Below are 25654 nucleotides of genomic sequence, written 5' to 3'. Positions count from 1 at the left end.
TTCCCAAAGTGTTACAGCAGAAAGTTTAGTTAATAAAATTCCAAAACAGTCCTGAGTACACTGAGCACTGAGTCAGAAGAGTGAACTTCTATAGTACTACCTAATTTAACATTGTCCTACGCAAGATCTGTTATGTCACAGTTGTGATGTGCTGGTTATATTTTTCCAGTATATATTAAAATAAATACACCACTATTAAAAATTTTTAGGTGGACACATGCATATTACCAAAATTATCTCATGCCCCATCCAGTGATTCACGTACCAACACTTTGGGGAAATACTGCTATAAATACCATAGAAAAAGTCATTATCAAACTTTTCAATTACGAATACCCCTTTTAATAAGGAAATTTTGTAAGCCCCTACCTGAAAATAGTTATGCTTTTCTTAATTCAGATTAGGAACACTACTGTAGATTATAATACAAAACAGAATACAGCATTCAACATGGAAACAGTACCAAAAAAGTATGATGGGATTCGAAGTGAATATTCTAACAGACAATACATCAAGAAGCAATATTTTGGTGTATACCTGTAACTGTGTCACACTGCTGAGATAATGGCTTAGGAGCACATCTTTGATCTGAAGACTCTGCGTTAGTTACAGGCTGCTGCATATAGGCGGAATGTCCCATTAAGATGTTCTCTGCTGCTGCTGTCAGCCTGGGCCTTTGTCCTTCACTAAGTTCACCTACGCTGTTTTCCAAGTCCTGTAAAAAGTAGAAACCATTGTTACACACATTACATTAAAATCAAGTCAAAACAAGAAATATTTGTCAAATGTATCATGATGCAGACCACATGACTGCTTGAAAGCTATTTTAGGAAGTCCTTATTATGCCACATACACACTATAGGAAAGTTAGTTTAATAAGATATCTAAGTGCAGGCTTTGTTCTCCATATCTTATTTCTTATGAAGTTAAATACCCATTATCTGTTTTCTTCAACCTCCAAATTAGACAACAATAAAACACACTGGAAAAATGTTATTATTTAAAACACTAAATGCTGGCACACATTATACATTGTTCATACAGCTTAATTAGAAGAATAGAAAATTCACCTCTTGTTCTTTATGAATGAAAATTGGCTAAAGTTGTTAGTGTGAACTTTATAATAAAACAACTGATGAAAATGTATAAAAAGTATGAATATGTTTCTTTATCAAATGTATGAAATAAATAAAAACCAAAAAGATGATGACTTCTATTTTCTTTTGGTATTAAAAATAATATGCCCTAATCACTAGCACATCTTGTGACTTGGAGATATTCTAATTAATGAGTTTACTAATCAAGGACTGAATAAAAATTCTAGTATGTGAAAGTTCTCATGTTTTTTATTAAAAGGAGTTTAATTTCAACCAAGTGGGGGTTTTTTACTAGAATATATGAAGAAATCACTGCTGAAACATCTTTGATGACTCTGTTGATTACAAAATAAAATCTAACTGTTTAGCTCATCATTCAAGATTTTCTACAATGTGCCCTAATTATCCTCTACAGATTTGTAGCTCCCCTTATCCTGTAATCTGACTTTTCTTTAAGAATATCAGTTGCTCAACATCCTTTAAAAAGAAAAAGATTGTTTTGCAATTAATATAAAACCCTTGGAGATTCTTGGGCAAAGTTTAGAATGACAGCAGATACATTTTCCCTAGAAATTAATTAGAAAATTTCACAGTGCCTATATTACTCTGCCACTACCATATAAATGTTGTGCAATATACAGTACCTTCTCTGTTGTGAACCAATTTTTGAAGGTACTTGTAACTGCTGAACTACTTAACACCTTAATACTCTATGACCCTACTGAAGATTTAGCTTCCCTATTCACAAAATGCTCTCATACTCATAAGCAGTTATCATTCTCATATTATACTCAAAGCTCAGACTCATGTCAATTCTAAGTTAGGCTACCTATGATCTCTAGTAGTACACCTGGCCCATCCACATAAATGTACAAATTGCAGTTTTGTCATCAGACTACTCTCACTGACCTGATGCTCCCTCTGGGCAAAGAGTTTTAAGCACAAAGAATGGTTACTATTTTCTTACCAAAGCAATATTTTAACTTACAAATGTATCATTACTACTAGTTCTTACTACAAACAAAACAAATGTTTAATAGTTCTGTAAATGTAGGATAACGCACTAAATGTCGTTGTTAATCAGACTGGCAAAAATTTAAGATTAAAAATATCATATGTGGTGTTGGAAAGGAATCTCATATAGTTGAAAAGCAATTTATTAGTGTCTATTTAAATTATAAATGCTCGTGCCTTTTGAGTAATTCCACCCCTCATTATCTTCTACAGAAAGGCAATTCCTCATAATGTAAAAAGGATTTTATTCTTATTACAGTTTGGAGAGAAAAAAAATTGGAACCAATCTAAAAATCCTTCAATAGTAGAATAATTAAACTAGGGTATACTACATGGTAGATAAAAAGGATATGGTGGATCTTTAGGATTTATAGTTAAATTTTAAGAATCAGATGGCAGAAAAACACATACACATACCTCAAAATTATCCACACATGACCACACACAAACACACACAACCACACACATATGCAAATGCTTAGGTGCTTAGAAAAAGATCTGGAAAGGATAAACTTCCAACTTCTGGGCTTCTGGTCTAGCCAACATGGCACACTAACAAAGGCTGCCAGCTCCCTGTCCCCAAAACAATGTTGTAGTAACTACGTAAGTGGGAAGAAACCAGGATTCTGAGAACTAAGTAAAAATTGTGAAAAACCACTGAGAAAGACTGACGACTAGCTTGACCTGGTGTGTGTGGGAAGAAAGGGGCTGCATCCTGAGGAGTAGGGTCGCTAGAGGAGGTTTAGTGAGAAGAAAGATTGGAACAAAGTGCTGCTGTCATTCCCTTTTTCCCTCATTAACTTGAGATCATCACTGCTTGTCCCTTAACCATAAAGATCTTGGCAACAATCTAGGCTGCAGATACTAGTACCCCAGAGTAACATCAGGGAGCATGAAGGCCCAGCTGGGGTGAAAAGTTACAGGTGACATCTGACCAGGAACCCATGGCCATTCATTCCTTCACTCTCCCTTCTTCACCCCAGGACAGGAATACAAAACTTCCCAAGGAAACTTCTTCCTAAGGGTTTTAAAGACACAATAACCAGCAGAAACACTGAACGGTAGAGTACCAGCAAACAGCAGTGGCCACGATCAGTAGTGGTTCTGTGCTGCCTCAGACACCCATCCCTGGGGCTCATCTCCTCCTCTCTTCTTATATTCACAGGAACAGACTATGGTCTGATTTTAGTCCTTACCCAATACGAATTCTCACAGAATAGCTTATTCCCACCGCCGCCACCCCACGCCCCCGGGCCCGGATCATGAGTTCATATACCAAAAGAAACAGATACTCTTATAAAGCAGAAACTAACACACCATTGTAAAGCAATTATACCCCAATAAAGATGTTAAAAAAAAAAAAAAAAACAGATACACGAGGAATCAATTAGTGTTTAAAAAAAAAATGTGAAAAACATTAATCATACACATACACACAAGGAATAAAGAACGATATTAACAATGTGAAACAAAAAATCATTTAAAAAAAAAAGAACCAAGTAAGACTATCAGATATGAAAAATATAATAAATCAGATAAATAGTAGGCTAAAGAACAACTTAGTGGTTGGCAGATCAGATTGAAGAACTCTCCCAGAAGAGAGTAGGAAAGAATGAAGACATAGAAAGTCTAAGAGATAAAACAAACAGAAGCAGAAGTGTTAATATCTGGAAATAACAGTTGTAGCCAGAGGGGGAAAAAATGAGAGGAAGAAAAAAATTGAAAAAGTAGTGAGAGAAATTTCCCAGCATTAAAAAGATGGAAAAGTCTGAGCATCGAATGAATAAATGAACCAATATTACTGATTTCCAAAATGAAGGAAAGAGGGATTAGTTAGTGGAACTTTTAAACTACACTGACATTTCTACTATTTTCTACCATTTTTTGTGCCATTTGTTTGTCTCATTTTCTCTCTCCTCTTTCTCTCTCAGCCTACTGGTTTCTATACTAAGCAGCATGGTTTCTACAGCTATGAGAGTACTTTCTTGAGTTTAGCAACAGCCATCACAACTAGTATCTTTCCAGTGAAATCAATTTTTGGTCAATAGCTAAGTAAAGTTGCAGAAAATTCAGTCATTTTTCAATAAGAAGGAGTAAGTTAAATTTCCATTTTTTCCATTACTAAGTTCCATATCTTTTTTCTTCTACCTTTCCTAAGAATTAAAAATTTTAAGATAAAAATTAATAGAAAATAAAGCCAGCCATCTCCTTGGATTCTGTATAGTCTTCAGATCTTCAGCTCATCTAAAGCCAGTTTCACACCTGTTCAAGCAAAGACAACCAAATACAATAGAAAGAATACTAAATAGAATCAAGAATCCTAGTCCCACCTCTATCATTAACCAGCCTGAGCAACTACACTGTACACTTCCACCTGGAATTTCCTTAAGCACCTTAAACTTAATGTTTCAAATCAAATTCATTACCTTCTCCACAATACTTGGCACTCTTCTCTGCTTTTCTAAGCCAACAACTACACAACCACAACTTCCCTTAACCAGTGACCAATTACTGCCAATCAGTACTCTTAAATTTAAATCTCTCTCCTTTCTATTTCTACTTAACTGCCTTTGTTCATGTTCTCATTCTGGACTACTCCAGTGGTGTTCTGACAAACCTCTATCTTTCCCTCACTTGTCCATGGCTCCATATGTCTTCCTAAATATCTCAGCCTGTGACTCCCTTGCCCAAAAATATCTTAAGGGGCTCCACAGTGTCCAAGCCTTACCATGGCCTACAAGGTTCTTTACGATCATATTGTTCAATCTACTTCTCCAGCTATTTGATCAGTTACTGCATGGTAGAGTAATTGTTTAAGCTCTTTTCTCCCTACAGGACTGTAAACTGCTTAAAGGTAGGGACCCTGCCTCATTCATCTTTGTACCTTTTTGGAGGTTGTGTCTGGCATACAGTAGATACTCAGTAAATGGTTGCAGAAAGAAAGAAAGAATGAATGAACGATCCTCACAAATCATTTAAAAGGGTTTCAGTTTTTTTCATCTGTAGAATAAGAGAGTTGGAACAGATGGCCTAAATTCCTTTCAGCTGTAAAACTCAGAACTCTACGGTTCTAGGTTAAAGTTACTGCAAGGCTGATCCCTGAGTAAGCTGAAGTATTAGAGTGCTTTAACTAAAAGTAGGAATATTTTTGTTACCTTTTTCCTGTATTTAGATCTAACAGAAAAAAAAAATAAGGTTAAAAAATACCTCTGAATGATAGACCATTTGCTGTGAAACTAACGATTCCTGGTTTTGTTTAGCAAGAAGAGAAAGAATTGCATCAGCATGAATTTCTTTATGGGGCATCCTAATCACTTGTCCTTCGCTGGGAGGATCATCTTCCTAAGTAAAATATAAAGACAATACAATAAAAAAACCAAAAATTAATCTATCAATTACATTTTTCATAATTTATGATTAATAAAACTTAACAGTCATCATGAACATGGTCATATTAGCACTTTACAGAAAGAAGATGGACTCTTTATTATCATTTAGATCTCACTTCCATTCGACTATACTAAAAACCCTTTATTTTTGCCTCAAATGTAAATAACAGTATAAAATAATTGGGTTACATTTAAACTAGAGATTTACTATAAAAGCATATGAAAGCTGGACCCTTTGTCCCATGTGATTGAGTTACAATGATTCATAAACGTTTTATACAGTGTCATTAAGTTTTTGGCTCACATGGTTTCCTGCTTCATGTTGATGCAGCACACAAAGCTGCGCTCCCAGTGTGGCAATGGGGGCAAAGCACCGTAGCAGTGGTGCAACCTGGACCGCAGGCAGAAATGAAAAATTGCAGAAATACGCTGAGGCACCTATAGACCTTTGATTGTCCATTTGCCTTTGCGCTGACCTCCAGTACTTGCTAGGGAGCAGGTACTGAAAGCCCTAGTTGGAAGACCCAGCTTAGACTTCTTGGTGCCTCAAAATAGACTAGTGCCAAAAATGAAGGACAGTGTGGGCCACAGAGTCAGAAAACTGGATTCCCTTGTAAATACAAGGATTAACATGATTTTAAACTCCATTAATAGTATTTTTTTTACTTAAGTATCTTATATTTAATGAAATAAAGCTTAACTCTGCAGTACAAGTCTTTATCCCCCAGGTGTACACAGATAAATACCTACTGGTACATAACTGCAAAGTTACTCTTTTTCCAGATTGTACTTCTGCATGTGACTTTATCATGAATTTGTAGCATATCTGATTTAGGCTTAGTAAAAATATCAAAATTAAAGTTTAGTTTCAAATGTAAAAAAAGAAAGATGTTATAATTTAGTCCTGGTTCTGTTCAGCTATTTAAACAAACTTAAATGTGCTTTGGCACCATGATGAAGTTCTAAGAATGGATAAAAATGCCCTAATGACATATTAAGTAAGCCAAATGTTAGTGTAATGCTTCTCTGAGAATAAAGACTTCTCCTTTATGCTTCCCCCCCATATTATTTTATAAAAGTGATTTCCACTCTCTTCAGAACAGACTCAATCAATTACATGTAATAAATAATTACTGTTAGAAAAGGAACTGCCCCATTAAAATCTTATCAAAACTCTCCTTCATTAATTATTTCATACTCCTACATATAGTAAAGCAAATTGTTTTAACACATTTTATTACTTGAATATATGAATCTCCAGATTTGGCATCTTTACCCTATTGTGTCTTTAATAGCATAAAGATGCTACATGGCATCTTTTGCTTTTTGTTTGTTGGACTTGACAAACACCGGACACACACACCCAGCTGCTTGCAACTCAAGCTTTAGGATTCAGATAGCTCCTATTAGAACTCAAAATTTACAGTTTTTAGCTTAAGTTGATAGCTTAAGATGAAAGGCAAATTATCATGTATCCATATAAAAAGAGTTGTGGATCTATCACTATATGGCTATGTGACACAAACAAGTGATTTAACCTCATTCAACGCAAAGTAAAATGAGTAGTTACTATTTTTGACAAAGGATGAGCATCATCTTTTGGGATGCTTTTTTAAAATATACAGGTTTAGGCTTCTAACCGCCCACACACATGCATGCATACCATATAACCCTCATGACCTCCTGAATCAACATATCAGAGGGTGGGGGCAGGATGCATATTTTTAAAAGCTCCACTGGTGAATTTAATATACAGTCCTAGTTTACATCACTTGAATAGGCTGCTTTAAAGAAATTTCTAGCGAGTTCCCTGGTGGCCTAGTGGTTAGGATTCTGGGCTTTCATTGCTGTGGCCCAGGTTCAATCCCTGGTCATGGAACTGAGATCCCGCAAGCTGCGTGGCACGGCCAAAAAGAAAGAAAAAAAAGAAATTTCTAGCATTATGATTGTAAGGGGATAGAAGGGCATCATGTTTCAAAAGTACACCAATCTCTTTCTTTTCTCATCATGATCCTATATAATGATACAAATGGAAAGATAAAAATGCAACTAGACTTCTAAAACTTCCAGTCAAGGTGGAGTAATAAGGACCAGATACAACCACCGCCTTGAAACAACTAAAAAATGGACAAAGTATGTGAAAAACTGCATTTCAAGACATGGAACATCAGGTAACAAAAGACAGTGATCCCTGAGAAATGAAAAACAAGTCAGAAGAACCCTATGCCCGCTCCAGCTTACCGTCTGTGAGTTTCCAGGCTGGGCATAGGAGCCTAAGCTGAGGAGGTGGAGCTGAAACTCCAGGGAGGCCAACACAGCTAGAGTTCATAAGACGGACTGCTAGAAAAGTGAAAGCTGCAGAGCGAGAAAACTCTGGAAATCTGCAGAAGATCCCCTTTGAGTATTAAGCTGAGTACTAGTCAGCAGATGCTTTGGAGACAATTACATGAGGCTGGAGGAACGAGCACCTGAGAAGGGATTGGATATAACAGTGCCTGATGCTCACACAGGGCCTGGATAATGGTTGTTCCCACTAGCCAGGCTGGAAAACCTCATTAATGAGGCACTGGGTGGAGGACATAGAAGTGTCTTCTCTCCATAGCGGGGGATAAATAGCCCTAGATTGAGTACTGTTCTGGTACTGCCTAACAAATCTTAAAAGCAAGACTCAAAAGGGTAAAACTGTCTCTAAATACTTAACCATGTCCTGAGCAAAGCTCAAAAATATTTATAGTAATATAAAACATAGAAGGAAAAAGTCTATGCAAAATTTTGGCAGATCAAATTAAACAGCTTTTCTTTTTTTTTTAATTTATTTATTTTGGGCTGCATTGGGTCTTCATTGCTGAGCACAGGCTTTCTCTAGTTGCAGCGAGGGGGGGCTACTCTTTGTTGCGGTGCGTGGGCTTCTTGTTGCGGTGGCTTCTCTTGTTGCGGAGCACGGGCTCTAGGCACGCGGGCTTCAGTAGTTGTGGCACATGGGCTTAGTTGCTCCGCGGCATGTGGGATCTTCCCGGACCAGGGCTCAAACCCGTGTCCCCTGCATTGGCAGGCGGATTCTTAACCACTGAGCCACCAGGGAAGCCCTAAACAGCTTTTCTTAAAGATTAAGATATAACTACCATATTATCCATCCATTCTACCCCTAGATATTTGCCAGAGAGAAATGAAAGCATATGTCAATACAAAGACTTGTACACAAGTCTTCATAGCAGCTTTACTTGTAATAGCCCCCAACTGGAAATGAACCCAAACGTCCATCAACAGGTGAATAGGCAAATTGTGGCACATCCATACAATAGAGCACTGCTCAGCAATAACAAGGAATGAACTATGATACAAAGTATAACACAGATAAATCTCAAAATAATTATGCTGAGTTAAAGCAATCAGACAAAAAAAGAAAGAATACATGCCACGTGATTCCATTTACATACATCTAGAAATGCAAACTAATCTATAGTTACAGAAAGTAGATCAGTGGTTACTGGGAGAGGTATAGAGAAGGAGAGGAATGATGAGAGATGAGAAGGAGGGATTACGAAAGGGCCTGAGGAAAGATTTGGGAGTGATGGATGATGAATATGTTCATTACATTAACTGTGGTAATGGCTTTACAGATATATATATATGTCAAAAATTATCAACTAAGTTTTTTTTTAAAGAGCAACAATAATAGCAATGCTTAGCAAAGGCTATGGATGAATGTAGATGAAAGTTGAGCACAACTATCCTTCCTTGCTTAGGTTGTTTGAAAACATAAAAAGTAAAGATTTCTATTCCTTAATAATTTTCAAAAGAAAATCCCTATTATCATTTCTGTATGGCATTTTAATATATATTATACATGTTGATATATTATATATGTTAAGATATATATTTTTAAATACAAATTTTCCTTCCATAAAGCTAGATAATAACTAGGAGAGTTAGTATCCTTGGGTCCTATTTCAGTATTTTTTTTTTATTATTTTTTAAAATCTTTACTTATTTATTTTGGCTGTGCCAGGTCTTAGTTGCGGCATGTGGACATCTTAGTTGCGGCAATGCGGACTTCTTAGTTGCGGCATGCGGACTCTTAGTTGCAGCATGCATGTGGGATCTAGTTCCCTGACCCCACAGTTCCCCAGGGATCGAACCCGGGCACCCTGTATTGAGAGCACGGAGTCTTACCCACTGGACCACCAGGGAAGTCCCAGTATTTTTTTTTAAAGCCACTAAATTCAATTATTTTTTAGCATAAAGAATTATAATCACGATTAGGGAAAAATTACAAACGTGTTATAAGAGAGTTGGTTTCAACAGCTAAGGTCCTGCCTGAAACACTGTAAAGGCAACATATCCAGGTGACAATGTGCCTTGAGTTAGATTTTCATCACCTAATTACATTAACTGCATTTTTCAACTACTGGAGCCACAGGGGTTAACAACAATTTTCTATTCATTCTCACAATTATGATAATGAAATGTGTAAATGTGATAATGACATATGTAAGAAACCTTAAATTCCTTCATGGATATTTTATTGAATTTTATGACTATAACTCAAATATTTGAGAAAAAACCCTGATCAGTGGCAACAAGTTCATCAAGATATTCTTCATCTCAGAATTCAATGTGGAGTCAATCACTTCTTACCATTTCGAGGGCATCATGCAGAGTACTGGATAAGCTATCATTTAGGTTTGTCAGATACAGTCCTTCATCTCCTAAAACTAGAAATTAAAATGCAAAAATTTGGAAAAAAGAAGAAACATAAATTTAGTAAATAATCTCACCATAAAGCCATAGAATATTACACTTAAAACTTATACAATAAAAACACTGGCAAAGTTCATAAATCATAATTCACAAGCTATTCAATCTCACTAGCTCTTTGAAAAGCACATTTTATAACAAAGATGAGATTTTTGTTTCACTTACCAGCTTGTCAGAAATTAAAAAGAGCTATTAAACATCAACTGTAACCATGAAATTAAAAAGAGGCACTCCTATATACTACTGATATAATTAAAAACTGATTAAAATTAAAAACCGATTCACCTTTCTGGAGAGCATGTTGGCAATGTATTGCTATTTTATTTTATTTTTTTTGGCCACGCCATGTGGCTTGTGGGATTTTAGTTCCCCAAACAGGGACTGAACCCAGGCCCCTGGCAGTGAGAGCATGGAGTCCTAACCACTGGACCGCCAGGGAATTCCCTATGTATTGCTATTTTAAAGGTGCATACTCTGACTCAGCAATTCCACTTCTAGGCATGTATTCTAAGGAAGTTATCAGTTATGGAAGTTCACAAAGATAAATAAATATATGTGCAAGGACTGTCAGTGGAGAGTTATGTATAGTATGAAAACACTGAAAACAATCTAAATGCCCACCACTATGGCACTGTTTTAGCAGACTACCCAGCCACTGAAAAAAAGAGGTAGGGCTATATGTATTAATATAGAAAAATGTCTATAACATATTTAAGGTTAAAAAATTCAGATTTCAAAACAATATGTATAATATGACCCTACTTAAAAGGTAAAAATATATATACATACAAATGTATTTAGGTGTCTATATATGCATAGAAAAAAAAAGACTGGAAGGGTATACCCCAAACTTTCAACAGTGATATTATTTCTGGAGGGTGGGATTTATGAGGGAGATTTTACATTCTGAGGTTACGGTGTAGAAAAGTTAACTTGCAGAGTCCATATTCTTTCTACTATACCCTGTTAAATCTTGAAAATTAAGTAAAAACACTTTAGACAGAAAAGTATTACTTAGGAATTATCATAAGCTAACCAGTGAAATCAACTGATACAAAATTAACTTACTCTTAGGAGCCACTTTTTGACCACAATTAAATAAAACCTCTCCTTCAGAGATGGGTCTATCTAACGTTTCAGTTTCAGTGGCAGTAACACTCAAGGTACTCTCCATTGTTGATGAATCTGAACTTGGCATCTGTATGGGGGAAGGGGCCTTGGTGCCAGCAGGAAGCGGCATAAGGGGAACTGGCTCTGGAGGTGCAGGCTGAGCAGGGAAGTCCATGCTCTCAGGTTCTTCATCCTTGGCCACAGACATTACACTAAGAAGAAAGAGACATAGTTTGAATGTATTACATCGGTGAAGGCCTATATTAATTTTTATATAAAAAATAGATTCAAAAGTACTATGTCTCCTTTAGACATATTTCTATATCAATATATAGATATATCTATATATTTCTATAATCTGAACTACTATAATTAGCCAACAAGATTTATTTTTCCAAAATCATCTTCATGCTTTAATCACAGACCATCTTGAAAGTTCTACCATCTCTAAAATAAATCTACATAGGGATATGTGGTAATATAAAAGTTAACTGATCATAGTAAATGAAGATTCACACTGGGGAAAAATCTTCTTCTATTTTATTAACAATATTATAGATATCTTTATTTTAATCTGTTTCCCCAAAAATTTTATTTTAAAAGAAGAGAACTGAAAGTATAAATAAATCTGGTAAAAATTTTAAAAACATAAAATTTATGAAACTTCTTCCTACTAAAGTATAAATTAGCTTGTGGTTTATCAACCTTCATTTATCATTTCTGATGTTTTCAATGGGTCACCTAAGTCAACATAAGAAGAAATGTATAGTTACTAAAAATGAATATATTGTCATTTACATAGCTCTCGGGTGAAGTTTTTCTTGAAGAGAGCTGGGATTCTCTTCTTCCAGTGGCAGGTCTCCATTACTCCACGGCTTGGGAAGCTCTGGGCTTGACATCTTCAATTTATCAACAGAAGTCTCTGACAAAGTTGGGGTAAGAGCTGCTGCGGGAGGAGGTGTAGTTGCAGGGGTAACGGTTGGAGTATTAACAAGTGTGATGGGAGGCATATTATTTCCTAAAGGTTTTTTGTAAAAGCAAAAAAAAGTCAATAAGAATTCCACAGGAAGGCAAGTTAACATTTTGGCATACAAATAATGGCAACAAGAATTAATAATAATAATGATGGCCATTAATGGGAAAAGCTCCAAATTAATTTAGTAAAGTACAAAAAATAACCTTGAAAAGACATCACTTTCAACATCACCATGAACTTAAAATAGTCTGAATGTCTACTAGATTATATACTTTAAAAAGTGGTAACCAACCCCTTAGTTTCCTTGTAAGAAAAAATGACTTAACTAGAACCTAGTAAGCAACAGGTATGTGTATACTAATCTATAAAGACTCTTATAAAACAAACCATGATATTTTATTTAATAGTTGCTAAAATTAAAACTGAGTTATAGAAATAAGGTTTCTACCTTCTTCAGCAAATATTTCTTTCATGGGAAAAGCTACATCATGATCTGAAACACAGGGAGAAGAATCCGGAGTTTTTACCCACACACGCTCCTCAGGAGGTGATGAAGGTGAGAGAGGAGGAGTTGGCTGTGGGGTAGCCACTGGGGTACACACTCTTGCCTGAAATAAATAAAACAAGATAAGTGGTGCTTACAATCCCCAAATAAGGGCAATTTGAAAACTAAAATGATCTCATTCAGAGTTACATAAAATTTAAATGGATGGGGGGGAAAAATGGAGTCCTCTGTATCCTAGCTCTTGAACTTCTAGCTATTAGTTTCAAGACCGGCCTACAGAAAGCCTCCAGCAACTGAAACAACTCTGCCTCTGAACTAGGCCCCCTTATCTAATATAGAGAGGAAGATTAAACAGACAGCTGAAGATCAAACCCAAACACAAGCTGGGTAGACCATGTGACAGAAACAGGGCATTTTAACTAATTGACAAGATATCAAAAATCACTTTTCAGTACAAAAGAACAAAGCTTATGAAAAGCAATGGAAGGATAAGAAAAAGTAGGGGGGATAAAAGGAAGCCAATGTAGAGATGGAAAGTCCTGGGGAAGAAAAAAGCAAACATTTTAAAATCAATTTGTTAAACAGGTAATTCAAACGATTCAAACTTCAAAAGGATGATGGTGAAAATTAAGTCTCCTTTCCTACCCATGTCCTATCTACTTAGTTCCTTTCCTCAGAATTATCAAATATAACCTTAAGTCATTTTTTTATGTCCCGAATACTCTATATTTTAAAATTTTCATATAATTTTTAAAGGTTACACTAGGTTTACAGTTATTACAAAATGTTGGCTATATTCCTACTTAAAATTTTTTTTATTGAAGTATAGTTGATTTACAATGTTGTGTTAGTTTCAGGTGTACAGCAAAGTGATTCAGTTATATATATGCATACATATATATATATTCTTTTTCAGATTCTTTTCCACTATAGGTTATCACAAGATATTGACTATAGTTCCCTGTGCTATACAGTAGGTCCTTGTTGCTTATCTATTTTATATATAGTAGTTTATATAAACTACTAATTTGCTAATCCCAAACTCCTAATTTATCCCTTCCCTACCTCTCCCCTAGGTAACCATAAGTTTATTTTCTATGTTTGTGAGTCTTTCTGTTTGGTAAATAAGTTCATTTGTATCATTTTTTTAGAATCCACATATAAATGATATTGTATGATATTAGTCTTTCTCTGTCTGCCTTAGATAATCTCTAGGTCCATCCATGTTGCTACAAATGGCAAAATTTCGTTCTTTTTTATGGCTCAGTAGTGTTCCATTGTGTGTGTGTGTGTGTGTGTGTGTGTGTGTGTGTGTGTATACACCACATCTTCTTTATCCATTCATCTGCTGATGGACACTTAGGTTGCTCCTATAACCTGGCAATTGTAAGTAACGCTGCTATGAACGTTGGGGTGCATGTATCTTTTCAAATTAGTGTCTTTGGTTTTTTTGGATATATACCCAGGAGTGGGATTGCTGGGTCATATGGTAATTCTATTTTTAGTTTTTTGATACTTAAGTCATTTCATATGTGTATCGATTTTCTATAGAATAAATTCCCAGAATTGGTTAAAGGGCTAATTGCATTCTTAATTTGAATACATATTGCCAAATTTCCCTCTACACGGTTATATTATTTTATCAATGCAATAACACCAGAAGGTATGAGAATTCCCATTTCCCAAAGGTTTGCTGAACAATGGTGTTAATCAAACTTTTAGAGTGTTACCAATTTGATCAGTAAAAATGGATTCAATGATTTTTTCTTCTCACTATCAGTGAGACTGACCATCTTTTTGTATGTATGTGGGCCATTTGTATTTCCTTTTTGTGTGTGAACTGTCTGGACATGTCTTTTCCCCATTTTTCTATTTGTCCTTTTTTCTCTTTCTAAAACATTTTTATAGTGGGGTGACTGGTCTTTATTCTGTATTATGAGTTGCAAAGAGATATACAATTTAAAAATCATGAAGCATATTAGAAATTCTATAGCATTGCTTAATTATTAGCATATTCTTAGCTTTGCTTTTTAAGTGAAAGAAATATACTATGTTTTATTCTTCTTGACTGCATAAACCTATAGCCTAAGACTGATGTTTTCAAATATAATGCTACTGGCTCATCATCATGAGAGGATTTAAAGGTATCCTACTAGTCTTGGTAATGGGTAATAATGATAAACAATTAGGTACCGAGTATTTACCAAGTTCCAGGCCCTAGCTTAAGCTCTTTCATATATCATCTTACTGAATCTTCCACAAAATCTTCTATGATGGCTCACAAGATACAGTATCATAAAGATGTCAATTCTCCTCAAATTAAACCAATCAAAACTGAATTAATTCCCCAAAAAATCCCAACAAAATATTTTATAGAACTTGAAAATTAATTTTAAAACATATATCGAAGATGAAAAGGCCAAAAAAAGCCATGACAATTCTGAAGATAAGGAACAATATGGCAATGGGGGAGGGGAACTTGGCCTCCTTAATATTTGAAAAGCAGATTTTGGTAAAGCCGTCATCATTTAAACTCTGAGTATTTTATCTCTAGTATACAGACAAGACTAGAGTAACAGAGCTGAGGGTTCAAATTCAGAACTTCCCAACTCCAGAGCCCATGCTCTTAACAATTACATTTATTTCCTATTTATACTGATTTTTCTACATTTTCTCATTAAATCACCCTTATGAAAATATCTGAAATATATGGGCAGAAGACAAACCAAAGTTAATTAGCATAGAGATAACCATAACTCTGATACTGGCATGCATTACCAATGAGCTAATAAATAAAGCACAGAACAAAAGTATGTACCAAATCTCTGGCACACTAATCACACTACACCAATTACATTACACCAATCTCCATAAAATTCAAATATGTAACTTTATGTTTATACCTCAAATGAGTCAGTTTAAATGTTTCACCTATATAAAATGATGTTTTTATGATCGACAGGATCAGAATTGACCATGAAGTTTTAAACAGTTGGTAATACAGAGTACATTCTGGTTTTGTATAATTTTTTTCTTTTTCTTTTTAGTTTTTTAAAATTTTCATACAATTTTTAAAGGTTACATTCCATTTACAGTTATTACAAAATATTGGCTCTACTCCCTGTGTTGTACAGTACATCCTTGAGCCTATCTTACAGCCAATAGTTTGCACTTTCCACTGCCCCACCCCTATATTGCTCCTCCCCCCCTCCACTGGTAGTGGTTTTGTATAATTTCATGTTGCTATAATAAATTAGAAACTCTATTTAACATAGAAAGGCTGATTAAACAAACAATAACAAAAATGCCTAAAATATACTTTCTTTTAAAGATTAAAAATATCACTTAACATAAGAACCAAAAGCAGTACATGTGATTGTTAGCTATAGCTTGAATTTTAAAAAAATTAGCTATAAGGATATTCTTGGAACAACTGGGGAAATTCAAATATAGACTCTATATTATATAGTATTAACGTATCAATGTTAAATATGGAGAGCATAATAACGGTATTTTGGTTATGTAATAAAGAATCGTGTTCGTAGGAGATATTGCTGATGCTTTTAGAAGTGTCATGATATCTGCAACTTTCAAATGATTTTTAAAGCATATATAATAAACAACATATAAAGACAGATAAAGAAAATGTGTCGAAATGTTATCAACTGGTAAATGTAGGTAAAGCGTACACAGATGTTCATTGTATCATACTTTCAACTTTCTATAGATTTTAAAGTTTTTAAAATAAAATGCTGGGGGAACTGTTATTGTAATCAAAGCCACAAGAAACCAATCTCTACCACAAACTATGATCTTATGACCCAATTTAAAATTGTCCATTTTACTGTTCTTTAACAAAGGTATCAAAAATTCCCCAGGACTCCAAGTCATGAAGGAGAGTCACACTTACCGGCAAGTGTGTTTTGCTTATTGAAACATCCCCAGGAACACTTGTAACAACAGGACCTGGCTTCTTTGCTTCTCTGTCACCCAGCAAGATGGCAATGGTTTCAGCAAGAGCTTCATTCACTAAATGCCTAATAATGTCTGAATTCACAGGAACCCCGGCATCAACAAAAAGCTGGAGGGCACCACTGCTTGTTCCTTCCACTAAAAAATGAAAGAATTTCAGAGTAAGTGTGCAAGAAACATGCTTGCATTCTAAGCCTTAATTCTTAAAATTTTAGAGATGCGAGCATATGTGTATGAGATGGTGTGAGGAGGAATAAAATGAAAATACAAAATCTACTTATTGTGACAGAGAATAAGATGGTAACTCACATAATGAACATCCTCTCTAAACAAACTAAAAAGGGAAGGAAAACATCCAGATGAAAATTTACTTATATGGCCTCTTCCCTACCACTACAAAATTTAGTGATAAAAAGGATTTGCAGGGACTTCCCTGGTGGTCCAGTGGTTAACATTCCATGCTCCCACTGCAGGGGGCACGGGTTCAATCCCTGGTCAGGGAACTAAGACCCTGCATGCCGCGTGGCACGCCCCACCCCCACGAAAAAAAAGATTTGTATCCACATTAAATGTTTTCATCTGAAAACAATCCACATTTCCAAGAGTAGGGCATCAGGAAACCCTGTGATAGATCTTGGCAAAACACAGGGACACAATGACTGTGGGGGGATTTTAGAGAAATGGCAGCTTCTTCATAAATATGAAGACAAATCTTATTTCCGTCTAGTTTCAGATACTTCAGTTACTAACATTACAGGCTAATCCTCCTCAAACTTTTAGAGTAGTTTAGGTGCTCTTGATGTCAGCAGCTCTATAGGTATATTAATTTTGCAAATGGGTTGTACTTTTCACTTGTGTGAATGTACTTAAAATTCAGTAACACTTCCTAAACAGACTTTATTAGGCGTAAAGTGGTTATATTTCTAAAGCTCTGTGTGGATAACATGTAAACAGTGATCTATACAACTTGATGGAGACATGACCTCTCCAAAGAGTACTCCTTAATTAGTACAACTATAGCGGCATTACCCAGAATTCCCTAAAAGGTAGGTACAGGTGTCTTGGGATCACTTGTTGAGAGATAAGCAATAGCAATTTACTCTGGAGCTCCATAGCAAAGACTATCACAATCCCAAATTTATATTCAACAGTATATATCAACACATCTCTCTTTTTAGTTCCCATAATTCATTGTCTTGGCATGACCAGAAATCAGAATATCTCTGTTATAAAACCCCAAAGCCCTACCCAGACATAGGCAAAACAAAAGCAAACACACATGCTTTTAAAGAAAAGGGAACAGGATCTAAATACCCTCTTTATTAGACCATCTTTCCTTAAGGCTACAAAGCCTGAATTAGTCTCACTGAAACCACCTCCTGACCCATGTGAAGGACTGCTAAGAGGACTATCACTAGCCCTGCTTTGCGCTAGCAGGAGAGACTGGTGGAGAACCCAAACACTCCAAAATATGCCATCCAGGTGTATGACCTAGCAATGAAGAAAAAAGCATCTGGCAGTTTGGACAGTATCCATCATAAACCGGACAAATCTTTGGAGACACTTGTTGGTTTTCCTGGACTGGTCTCCTTGTCTTGGGACTGCTGAATACCATCTCCACAACCAGAATTTTGACCAAAAGCTACAGAAGTCCGACTATCTGTTTCCCCAAGGCATATTTCATGGTCCTTTGCCTTCTCTTTAGCTTCTAGTTCTTCTTTATTCCAGTTTCACTTGGTATTTTCCACCTGTTCCTTTTTCAACAGATTTTGAAATAGTCTCAGAGCAATTATTTGGATGAACTGGTTTTGGTTTTCTTTTGGATTTGTATTCCTAGATGTCTTCTTCTGAAAAAGTATCTTCTAACATGACAAAATGATTTTATCATTAAAGAAGCACTAATCTTAAGTAAAAAAAATTTCCTCATAACTTTGTTGGTCATTTTATTCCTTTCTTCAAAAAATGAGAAGATGAAAGAAAACCTGGGATAGTAGCAGTGGAAGAGGCATTTGAGTTATACTAAATAGGAAGAATTAATCAAATATAAGAATAAATTGTATGGAGCCAGGACATCGGACGTGGCTGGGTGTGGACTGAGGAAGACCAAAGAAAACAAAGTAGAACAAGCGATACTCCAAGGCTTTGGAAATTGGGCACTTGGAAAATAGTGGTATCATTAACAGAAACAGAAACAAAGGAGGAATAAGGTTGGTTAGAAAAATGAGATGCATTCTGGACACACCAAGTTTGGTATGCCAGTGGAGCATCAAGTAAAATATTCATCAACAGGCAAAACTGCAAGTTTACAGCCTAAATGTGTGGCTTAGGGGTCATCAACTGACACGGGATAACTAACGCCAAGAAGAGACTAGAAAAACAGAAAAGAAAGAGGGCAGGGGACAGAAGCTTGGGGGAAATTTTTTATTCAAGTAGCAAAAAGAAAAAAAGAAAAAGATGAGGAAATGAGGTCCTAGAGAAATTAAAAAGAGGAAGAACAACAGAATGAATTCTAAGAAACCAAAACCAGCAGAACATTTTAATAATTAGAGGTAGTCAACAATGCCCATACTAGAGCCTTCTAGGAGAATAAGGATTCGAAAAAAGGTTATCTCTGAGAACCAAATGCTGTAAGAGAGGAATTTCATTAACGAGAAGGAAGAAGAAACCAGCTCATAAAAACTAAAGAGAAAGTGAGAATGAGAAAGTAAAGCAGTAAATACAGACTCTAATGTCTAGGATTTAGGCAGTTAAGGGGTAGTTTAAGAAGGAGGAAGAGGAGGTTATTCTGGACTGGAAAGAAGTGGAAAAAAATAGAGATAACGATATATAGGAATGTTAAAAAAAAAAAAAGAGCTAGAAAGCTGGAGACCTTATACCATCCAATTTCAAGACTTATTTTTAAATTACAATAATCAAGAAGTACGGTATTGATGTAAAAACAGACTTGTAGATCAATGGGACCAAACAGCAAGTCCAGAAACAGATCACACATATATAATAGCCAGATGATTTCCAACAAAGGTGTCAAGGCAATTCAGCAGGAGAAAGGATAATCTTTTCAACAAATAACGCTAGAAAAATTGGATATCCATACACACACACAAAATCTTGATCTTTACTTTACACCACATATAAAAATTAACTCAAAACATACCATAGACCTAAATTTATAATCTAAAACCATAAGGCTTCTAGAAGAAAACATAGGAGAAAATCTTAATGATGTTGGGCAAAGATTTCATAAACAGTATACCCCAAAAACCACAAGCTATAAAAGAAAAATTGATAAATTAAACTTCATCAAAATTAATCTTTGGTCTTCAAAAGACAATGCTGAGAAAGCAAAAGGTAAGATAAAAACTAGGATAACACATCTGCAAAACATATGCAATAAAGGACTTGTATCCAGAATGAAGAACTCAATAATAGTAAGACACAGACCCCAATTAAAAACTGAGCAAAAGAGTTTTAAAGATACTTCGTCAAAGTAAATATACAAATGGCAAATAAGCACATGAAAAATTGTACAACATCATTAGTTACTGGGGAAATGCAACTAAAACCCACAACGAGATATCTCCACATGCTTAGTGAATGGCTGTAATTAAAAACATTGACAACAAGCATTAGTAAGGATGTGGAGCAGCTGGAAGTCTCATTCACTGCTGGGTGGAATGCAAAATAGAACAGCCACTTTGGAAACATTTAGCAGTTTCTTATAAAGTTAAATATCTACTTACCATATGACCAAGAGAAATTAAAAGATGTGTATAAAAGATTTGTTTGCAAATATACATAGCACAGCTGTATTTATAATAGCCAAAAACTAAGACTACAAATGTCCATCAACTGGTAACTGGATTAACAAATTATGGTACATCCATGGAGTGTAATATTTATTACTATACGCAACAACATGACTGTCAAAGCATTATGCTAAATAAAAGAAGCCAGATACAAAAGACTAAATACTGTATGATTACATATATATGAAATTGTAGAAAAGGCAAAATTCAATGATAGAAAGTAGATCAGTGGTTGTTAGGGTCTAGCAGGCATGGGAGGGGGTTAGGGATTGACTGCAAAGTGGCATGAGGGGACTGTTGCAGATGATGGAAATGTTTTTCTATAACATGATTGTGTGGCTAACATGTGGCTGTGTTTGTTTAACAAAACCTGTCAAATGGTACACTTAGAATTGGTGAATTTTATGGCAAGTAAATTATACCTCAAAAAGCTAATGGAGAAAGAGGGGGAAGAAGAGGGAAGGAGAGGAGGGTGAAAAGGAGGAAGAAGGAGGGAGAGAAGAGGAAGAGGAAGGAGGAAGGAGGAAGAAGAGGTGAATGGTGTGGGCTCCCTAAAGAAAGAGGCTCTATCCATTCAGGGAATACTTAAACTCTTCTTAGGTGTCAGTCAAGGGCTAGGCTCTAAAGGAGAATCACCCTTACTTGTGAGTAATTTATAGTCTAGTGAGTGAGACAGATATGCAAGCCAATCATAATACAATTTGATGGTTACTATAACAAAGATACACAGACACACAAACAAATGCACACAAAGTGCTATGGGAAATAATGGAGAGATTGGGGGTAGGAGGGATGGACGCTGATAGCATAATCTGAATGCTGCAGTATGTAATAAGGGAGTGAGGGAGAAATAACTTCCACTACAGAAAACTGGGAAGTGACATTGAGAAGAAGAGGACTTTTATCTTTTGTCAACCAAGGACTATGTGACCTCTAGAATATATAAATCCACAACAACCTGAAGGTTTTGTCTTATAATAACAAAAAAAGCTAAAAGATTCCATTTCACTTACCAATGTCAGAAGTCAAGGGCTCACTGGCCTCACTGACTGAGACACTGATGTCAGCTGTGGCCTGCTGTTGAACTGGAAGAAGCCCAGAGATCATTCTTGACATGATTTCTTGTTCTACCCTGGGGGAAAAAAGTTAAGGATTCCTAAATTTAGTTGAAATGTATAGATGGTTAGAAATAACACCCTTAAAAATAACTGGTACCCATGGACACAAACATTTACATGTGAAAGCAGTCATTCTGAAAGTTGAATCTGGAAAGAAGAAAAAATTCAAATATATCTCCTAGAAAAACAAACCGAATCTCTGTGTGGGAGACAGTTTATCAAATTAAAATCTTTCTGATCAGTCTAATGAAAACTTTAACAGCCCTCGTAAATTCAAAATAAGGTTTAGGTCAATGATTACCTGGTATATCATGCACCTAAAATGTTGGGTTCCCTACTCTGAAAGCACATATAAAACCCCACAAGATCAAAGCTAGAAAAGAAGTCCAGCTGCCCTCTCTTCAAGGAAATAAATATATAGACTGCAACACAGGTAGTTTTCCTCTACAAAGGGAAAGAAAATTTACTTTCAAGGTCATTTTTAGGAAGGGAAGTAGGAGAGGAAAAGCAAGGGAAACACAATAAGAGACCGCTTTTGTACATTTCTTTAGAGAAGCTAACAGGCTTCTTAATTATTATTATTATACAAGTAATAGATGTTCATTGTAAAAATCAGAGAACACATAAAAGTTAAAAAAAAACGATAAGGCTCACTCACAATCCCAGATTCAAGAATAAACAAAGTTAGTTAACAATTTGGTATTATTTTTCAATATTTTTCCCATGCACATTTATTTTTGAGTGAGCTCTTCTAAACTGTGGTTGCATCATTAGTATCCTGCTTCATTTATGCACCAGTGTTACTAATATCTTTCTACATCATTAAATATTTTTCTAAACCCAATCTTGATAACTGTATGAATATTCAGTTGTTTAGTTTATTCCATAACTTCTTTAAGGTTTCTCACAGGTAAAAATAGGTATAAAAGTAGAGTTTATGAGTTTATATAAGTAACAAACAAAACAGTGCCTTGTCTGTAGTAAGCACTATAAGTGCTAAGTATTCTATGGCCTAGTAGCAGAACTGATTATTTCCTTAGGATAAATTTCTGTTAATAAAACACTGGATTAAAGAACTTGTACATTTTTAATGCTTTGTTACTCAGCAATAGCTTCTTTTGTCATAATAGACAGCCTCAGTACAAATATTCAAGGACAGAAACAATACTTGCAACAGTTAGTTAAACCCTCAGCATCATGTCAGATAGTGTCCAGTGACTACAGTAAAGGAAAAATTTAATAAACAAAAGGAGACATGGAAGATTTTCAACCAAAATTTCATACATTCTATTTATACTTGCTACTATAATTCTGTTCACCCCACACCACTGTAAACTCACCACTGAATTAAGCTATTTTCCAATGTTTCTTTTCTCTGAATTACTTTATCCAGAACATCAGTAGTGGGCTGAAAAGTAGAAGCAACTGGAGGAAATGGAGGGCCATTATATTTTGTAGAAACAACTTTAACACTTCTGTTAAACTCCAGAATTGGTTCAGAGTATTCCAGAATTTCATCACATTTTTCCTCTTCCTGGTAATAATAAAAACAAAACTATTATATTCATGTATCTGTTCAACACTTACTGAGTGCCAAGTAGAGATAACTTAGGTAAGTGAATTAACCAACTCTTCTAAATTAATCAATAGCATTTTCTAATTGGTGGTATCACATTATTTATAGTATACACATTTGTCATATAAATCACATTGAAGAAACTTAATTACACAATTATATTGTGTTTTTAAAGCCCAATATTCAGGGACTTCCCTGGTGGTCCAGTGGCTAAGACTCCACGCTCCCAGTGCAGGGGGCCTGGGTTTCAACCCTGCTCAGGGAACTAGATCCCACATGCCGCAACTAAAAATCCTGCATGCCACAACTAAAAGATCCCACACATCACAACGAAGATCCCACGTACCGCAACCAAGACCTGGCGCAGCCAAATAAATAAATAAATATTTTAAAATATATATATTCATTTTAAACAATCATAAAACAAACTAGAAAACTTGGTTATTCCTACATAAAACATTATTAACATTTCCCTCTATAAATTTATTAATTTATTATCATAGTAAAGCTAACACTTCCAAATATTACTGCTTACTCTTACAGAACATATAATTTACATTTAAATATGCAGGTAGGTCATCTTACACATTATTTGTACCATCACATCATGATCAAAAGAGTTACTTCTGGAATTTTTAAACTTTTTATTATGAAAAATATACATGTTTAAAAGTGAACAAAATAGTGCTCATGCACTATATCTGTTATATATAAATAATAAGAATCCCACTTACTTGTTCCCCAGCTTTAACAATTATCAACTCATAACGAACTCTGTGTCATCTATACTTCCCCCATCCACTTTCCCCTTTGCATACCATTTTGAAGTAAACCACAGATACCATATCGTTTTATCTGTAAATAATGCAATATGTATCTCAAAAAAAGTTAGGGCTCTTTAAAAAATATAACTCAATAATATTGTCCCGTTGAAAAATGAAGTCCACAGCTATTAAGTGGCAGAGCAAGGATAGAAGTACAAATTCTTTGCTATTTCTACAATGTTCCTTTCACTTATATATTGAACAGTTGTCTAATGTCTTTGCTATATTCTTACCTTCAAAACATTCACGTCGAGCTCACATGAGAAGACACACTGGTAAGCAAGTAACATTAATGTAGTGCACATCTCTTAATGTTTAAAATAGGATTTTATTTTATGATTGACAAAACTAGTCTTGGTTCTGAAAGTCTAAGAAATATGAACAAATGTCTTCTTTAAAGTTCATTGACACATCATTATTCAAGTAGTCTCTATGTTCTATGATCTTTTCTCCCATCCTTTATATTTTACTTCCAGCTACTTTTTCCCTCCTTCTATTTAACCATTTCTATCATTTCTATATCTCTTCCTGCTATATGGGCTCTTCCCTTGGATTTTAGACCCCTCACAACTTTTTTCCTCAATATGAACTAACTGGCGAACTTGCCAATAATCCAGAAATGAAAACAGACAAATGTAATAGAATGAAGAAAGGACAGACTGGAGAGAGGGAAACCAAGGGAAACAAAAAGGAAGAACGAAGTAGGAAGCAGGAGAGAGGAGATGCAGGTGGGAAACAGCTAACAATCATTAAGTTTCATGGAGGTAGCTAGGTGATATAGAAGATGATACTGTACTACAGAATAACAACCTTATAATTTTAAAATAAAAATATATTTAATTGCAAAGTAAAAGGAAGTTTCTCAAAGCTCTGTTACATAATACTGATGGTCAAAAGATATTCAACCATCAGAAACAAGGCAAGGATGTGCCCTCTCACCACTCCTTTTCAACATTGTACTAGAAGTCCTTGCTAATATAATTAGACAAGAAAAGAAAATTAAAGGTATACAGATTGAGAAGGAAGAAATAATACTATCTTTGCACATAACATGATTGTCTATGTAGAAAAGCTGAAAAAATCAACAAAAAGACTCCTGGAACTAATTAGCAATTATGGCAAGTTTGTAGGATACAAGGTTAACATACAAAAGTCCATCACTTTCCTATATGCCAACAATGAACAAGCAGAATTTGAAATTAAAAACACAATACCATTTACATTAGCACACCCCCCCGAATGAAATACTTAGGTATAAGTCTAACAAAACACGTACAAGATCTATATGAGGACAACTATGTAATTCTAATGAATGAAATCAAGAACTAGATAAGTGGAGAGATATTCCACGTTCATGGAGAGGAAGACTCAATAACGTTAAGATGTCAGTTCTTCCCAAATTGATCTATAGAGTCAATGTAATTCCAATAAAAATCTCAACAAGTTATTGTGGAGATATCAACAAACTTACTCTAAAAGTTATATGGAGAGGCAAAAGACCCAGAATAG

General features: G+C 35.2%; 1 protein-coding gene across 2 annotated transcripts in view; it reads right to left on the bottom strand.

Annotated features, from left to right (window-relative positions):
- KIAA0586 (KIAA0586 ortholog) overlaps window positions 1-25654 on the bottom strand; it is a 112801-nt gene that overhangs the window by 40172 nt on the left and 46975 nt on the right. For both annotated transcript variants that reach the window (XM_061182612.1, XM_061182613.1), the window contains exons 20-28: window positions 23086-23279; window positions 21641-21759; window positions 16760-16959; window positions 12793-12952; window positions 12167-12386; window positions 11327-11580; window positions 10139-10215; window positions 5319-5453; window positions 538-715 (exon numbers count right to left, since the gene is read on the bottom strand). In XM_061182612.1, the coding sequence (XP_061038595.1) occupies window positions 538-715; window positions 5319-5453; window positions 10139-10215; window positions 11327-11580; window positions 12167-12386; window positions 12793-12952; window positions 16760-16959; window positions 21641-21759; window positions 23086-23279 (1537 nt within the window). The remainder of the gene's footprint in view (window positions 1-537; window positions 716-5318; window positions 5454-10138; window positions 10216-11326; window positions 11581-12166; window positions 12387-12792; window positions 12953-16759; window positions 16960-21640; window positions 21760-23085; window positions 23280-25654) is intronic.

The sequence above is a fragment of the Eubalaena glacialis genome, chromosome 2, assembly GCF_028564815.1.
Source record: "Eubalaena glacialis isolate mEubGla1 chromosome 2, mEubGla1.1.hap2.+ XY, whole genome shotgun sequence".
Taxonomy (NCBI): domain Eukaryota; kingdom Metazoa; phylum Chordata; class Mammalia; order Artiodactyla; family Balaenidae; genus Eubalaena; species Eubalaena glacialis.
Note: the sequence above shows the minus strand (reverse complement) of the source record. Positions and strands in the feature narration are given on the sequence as shown.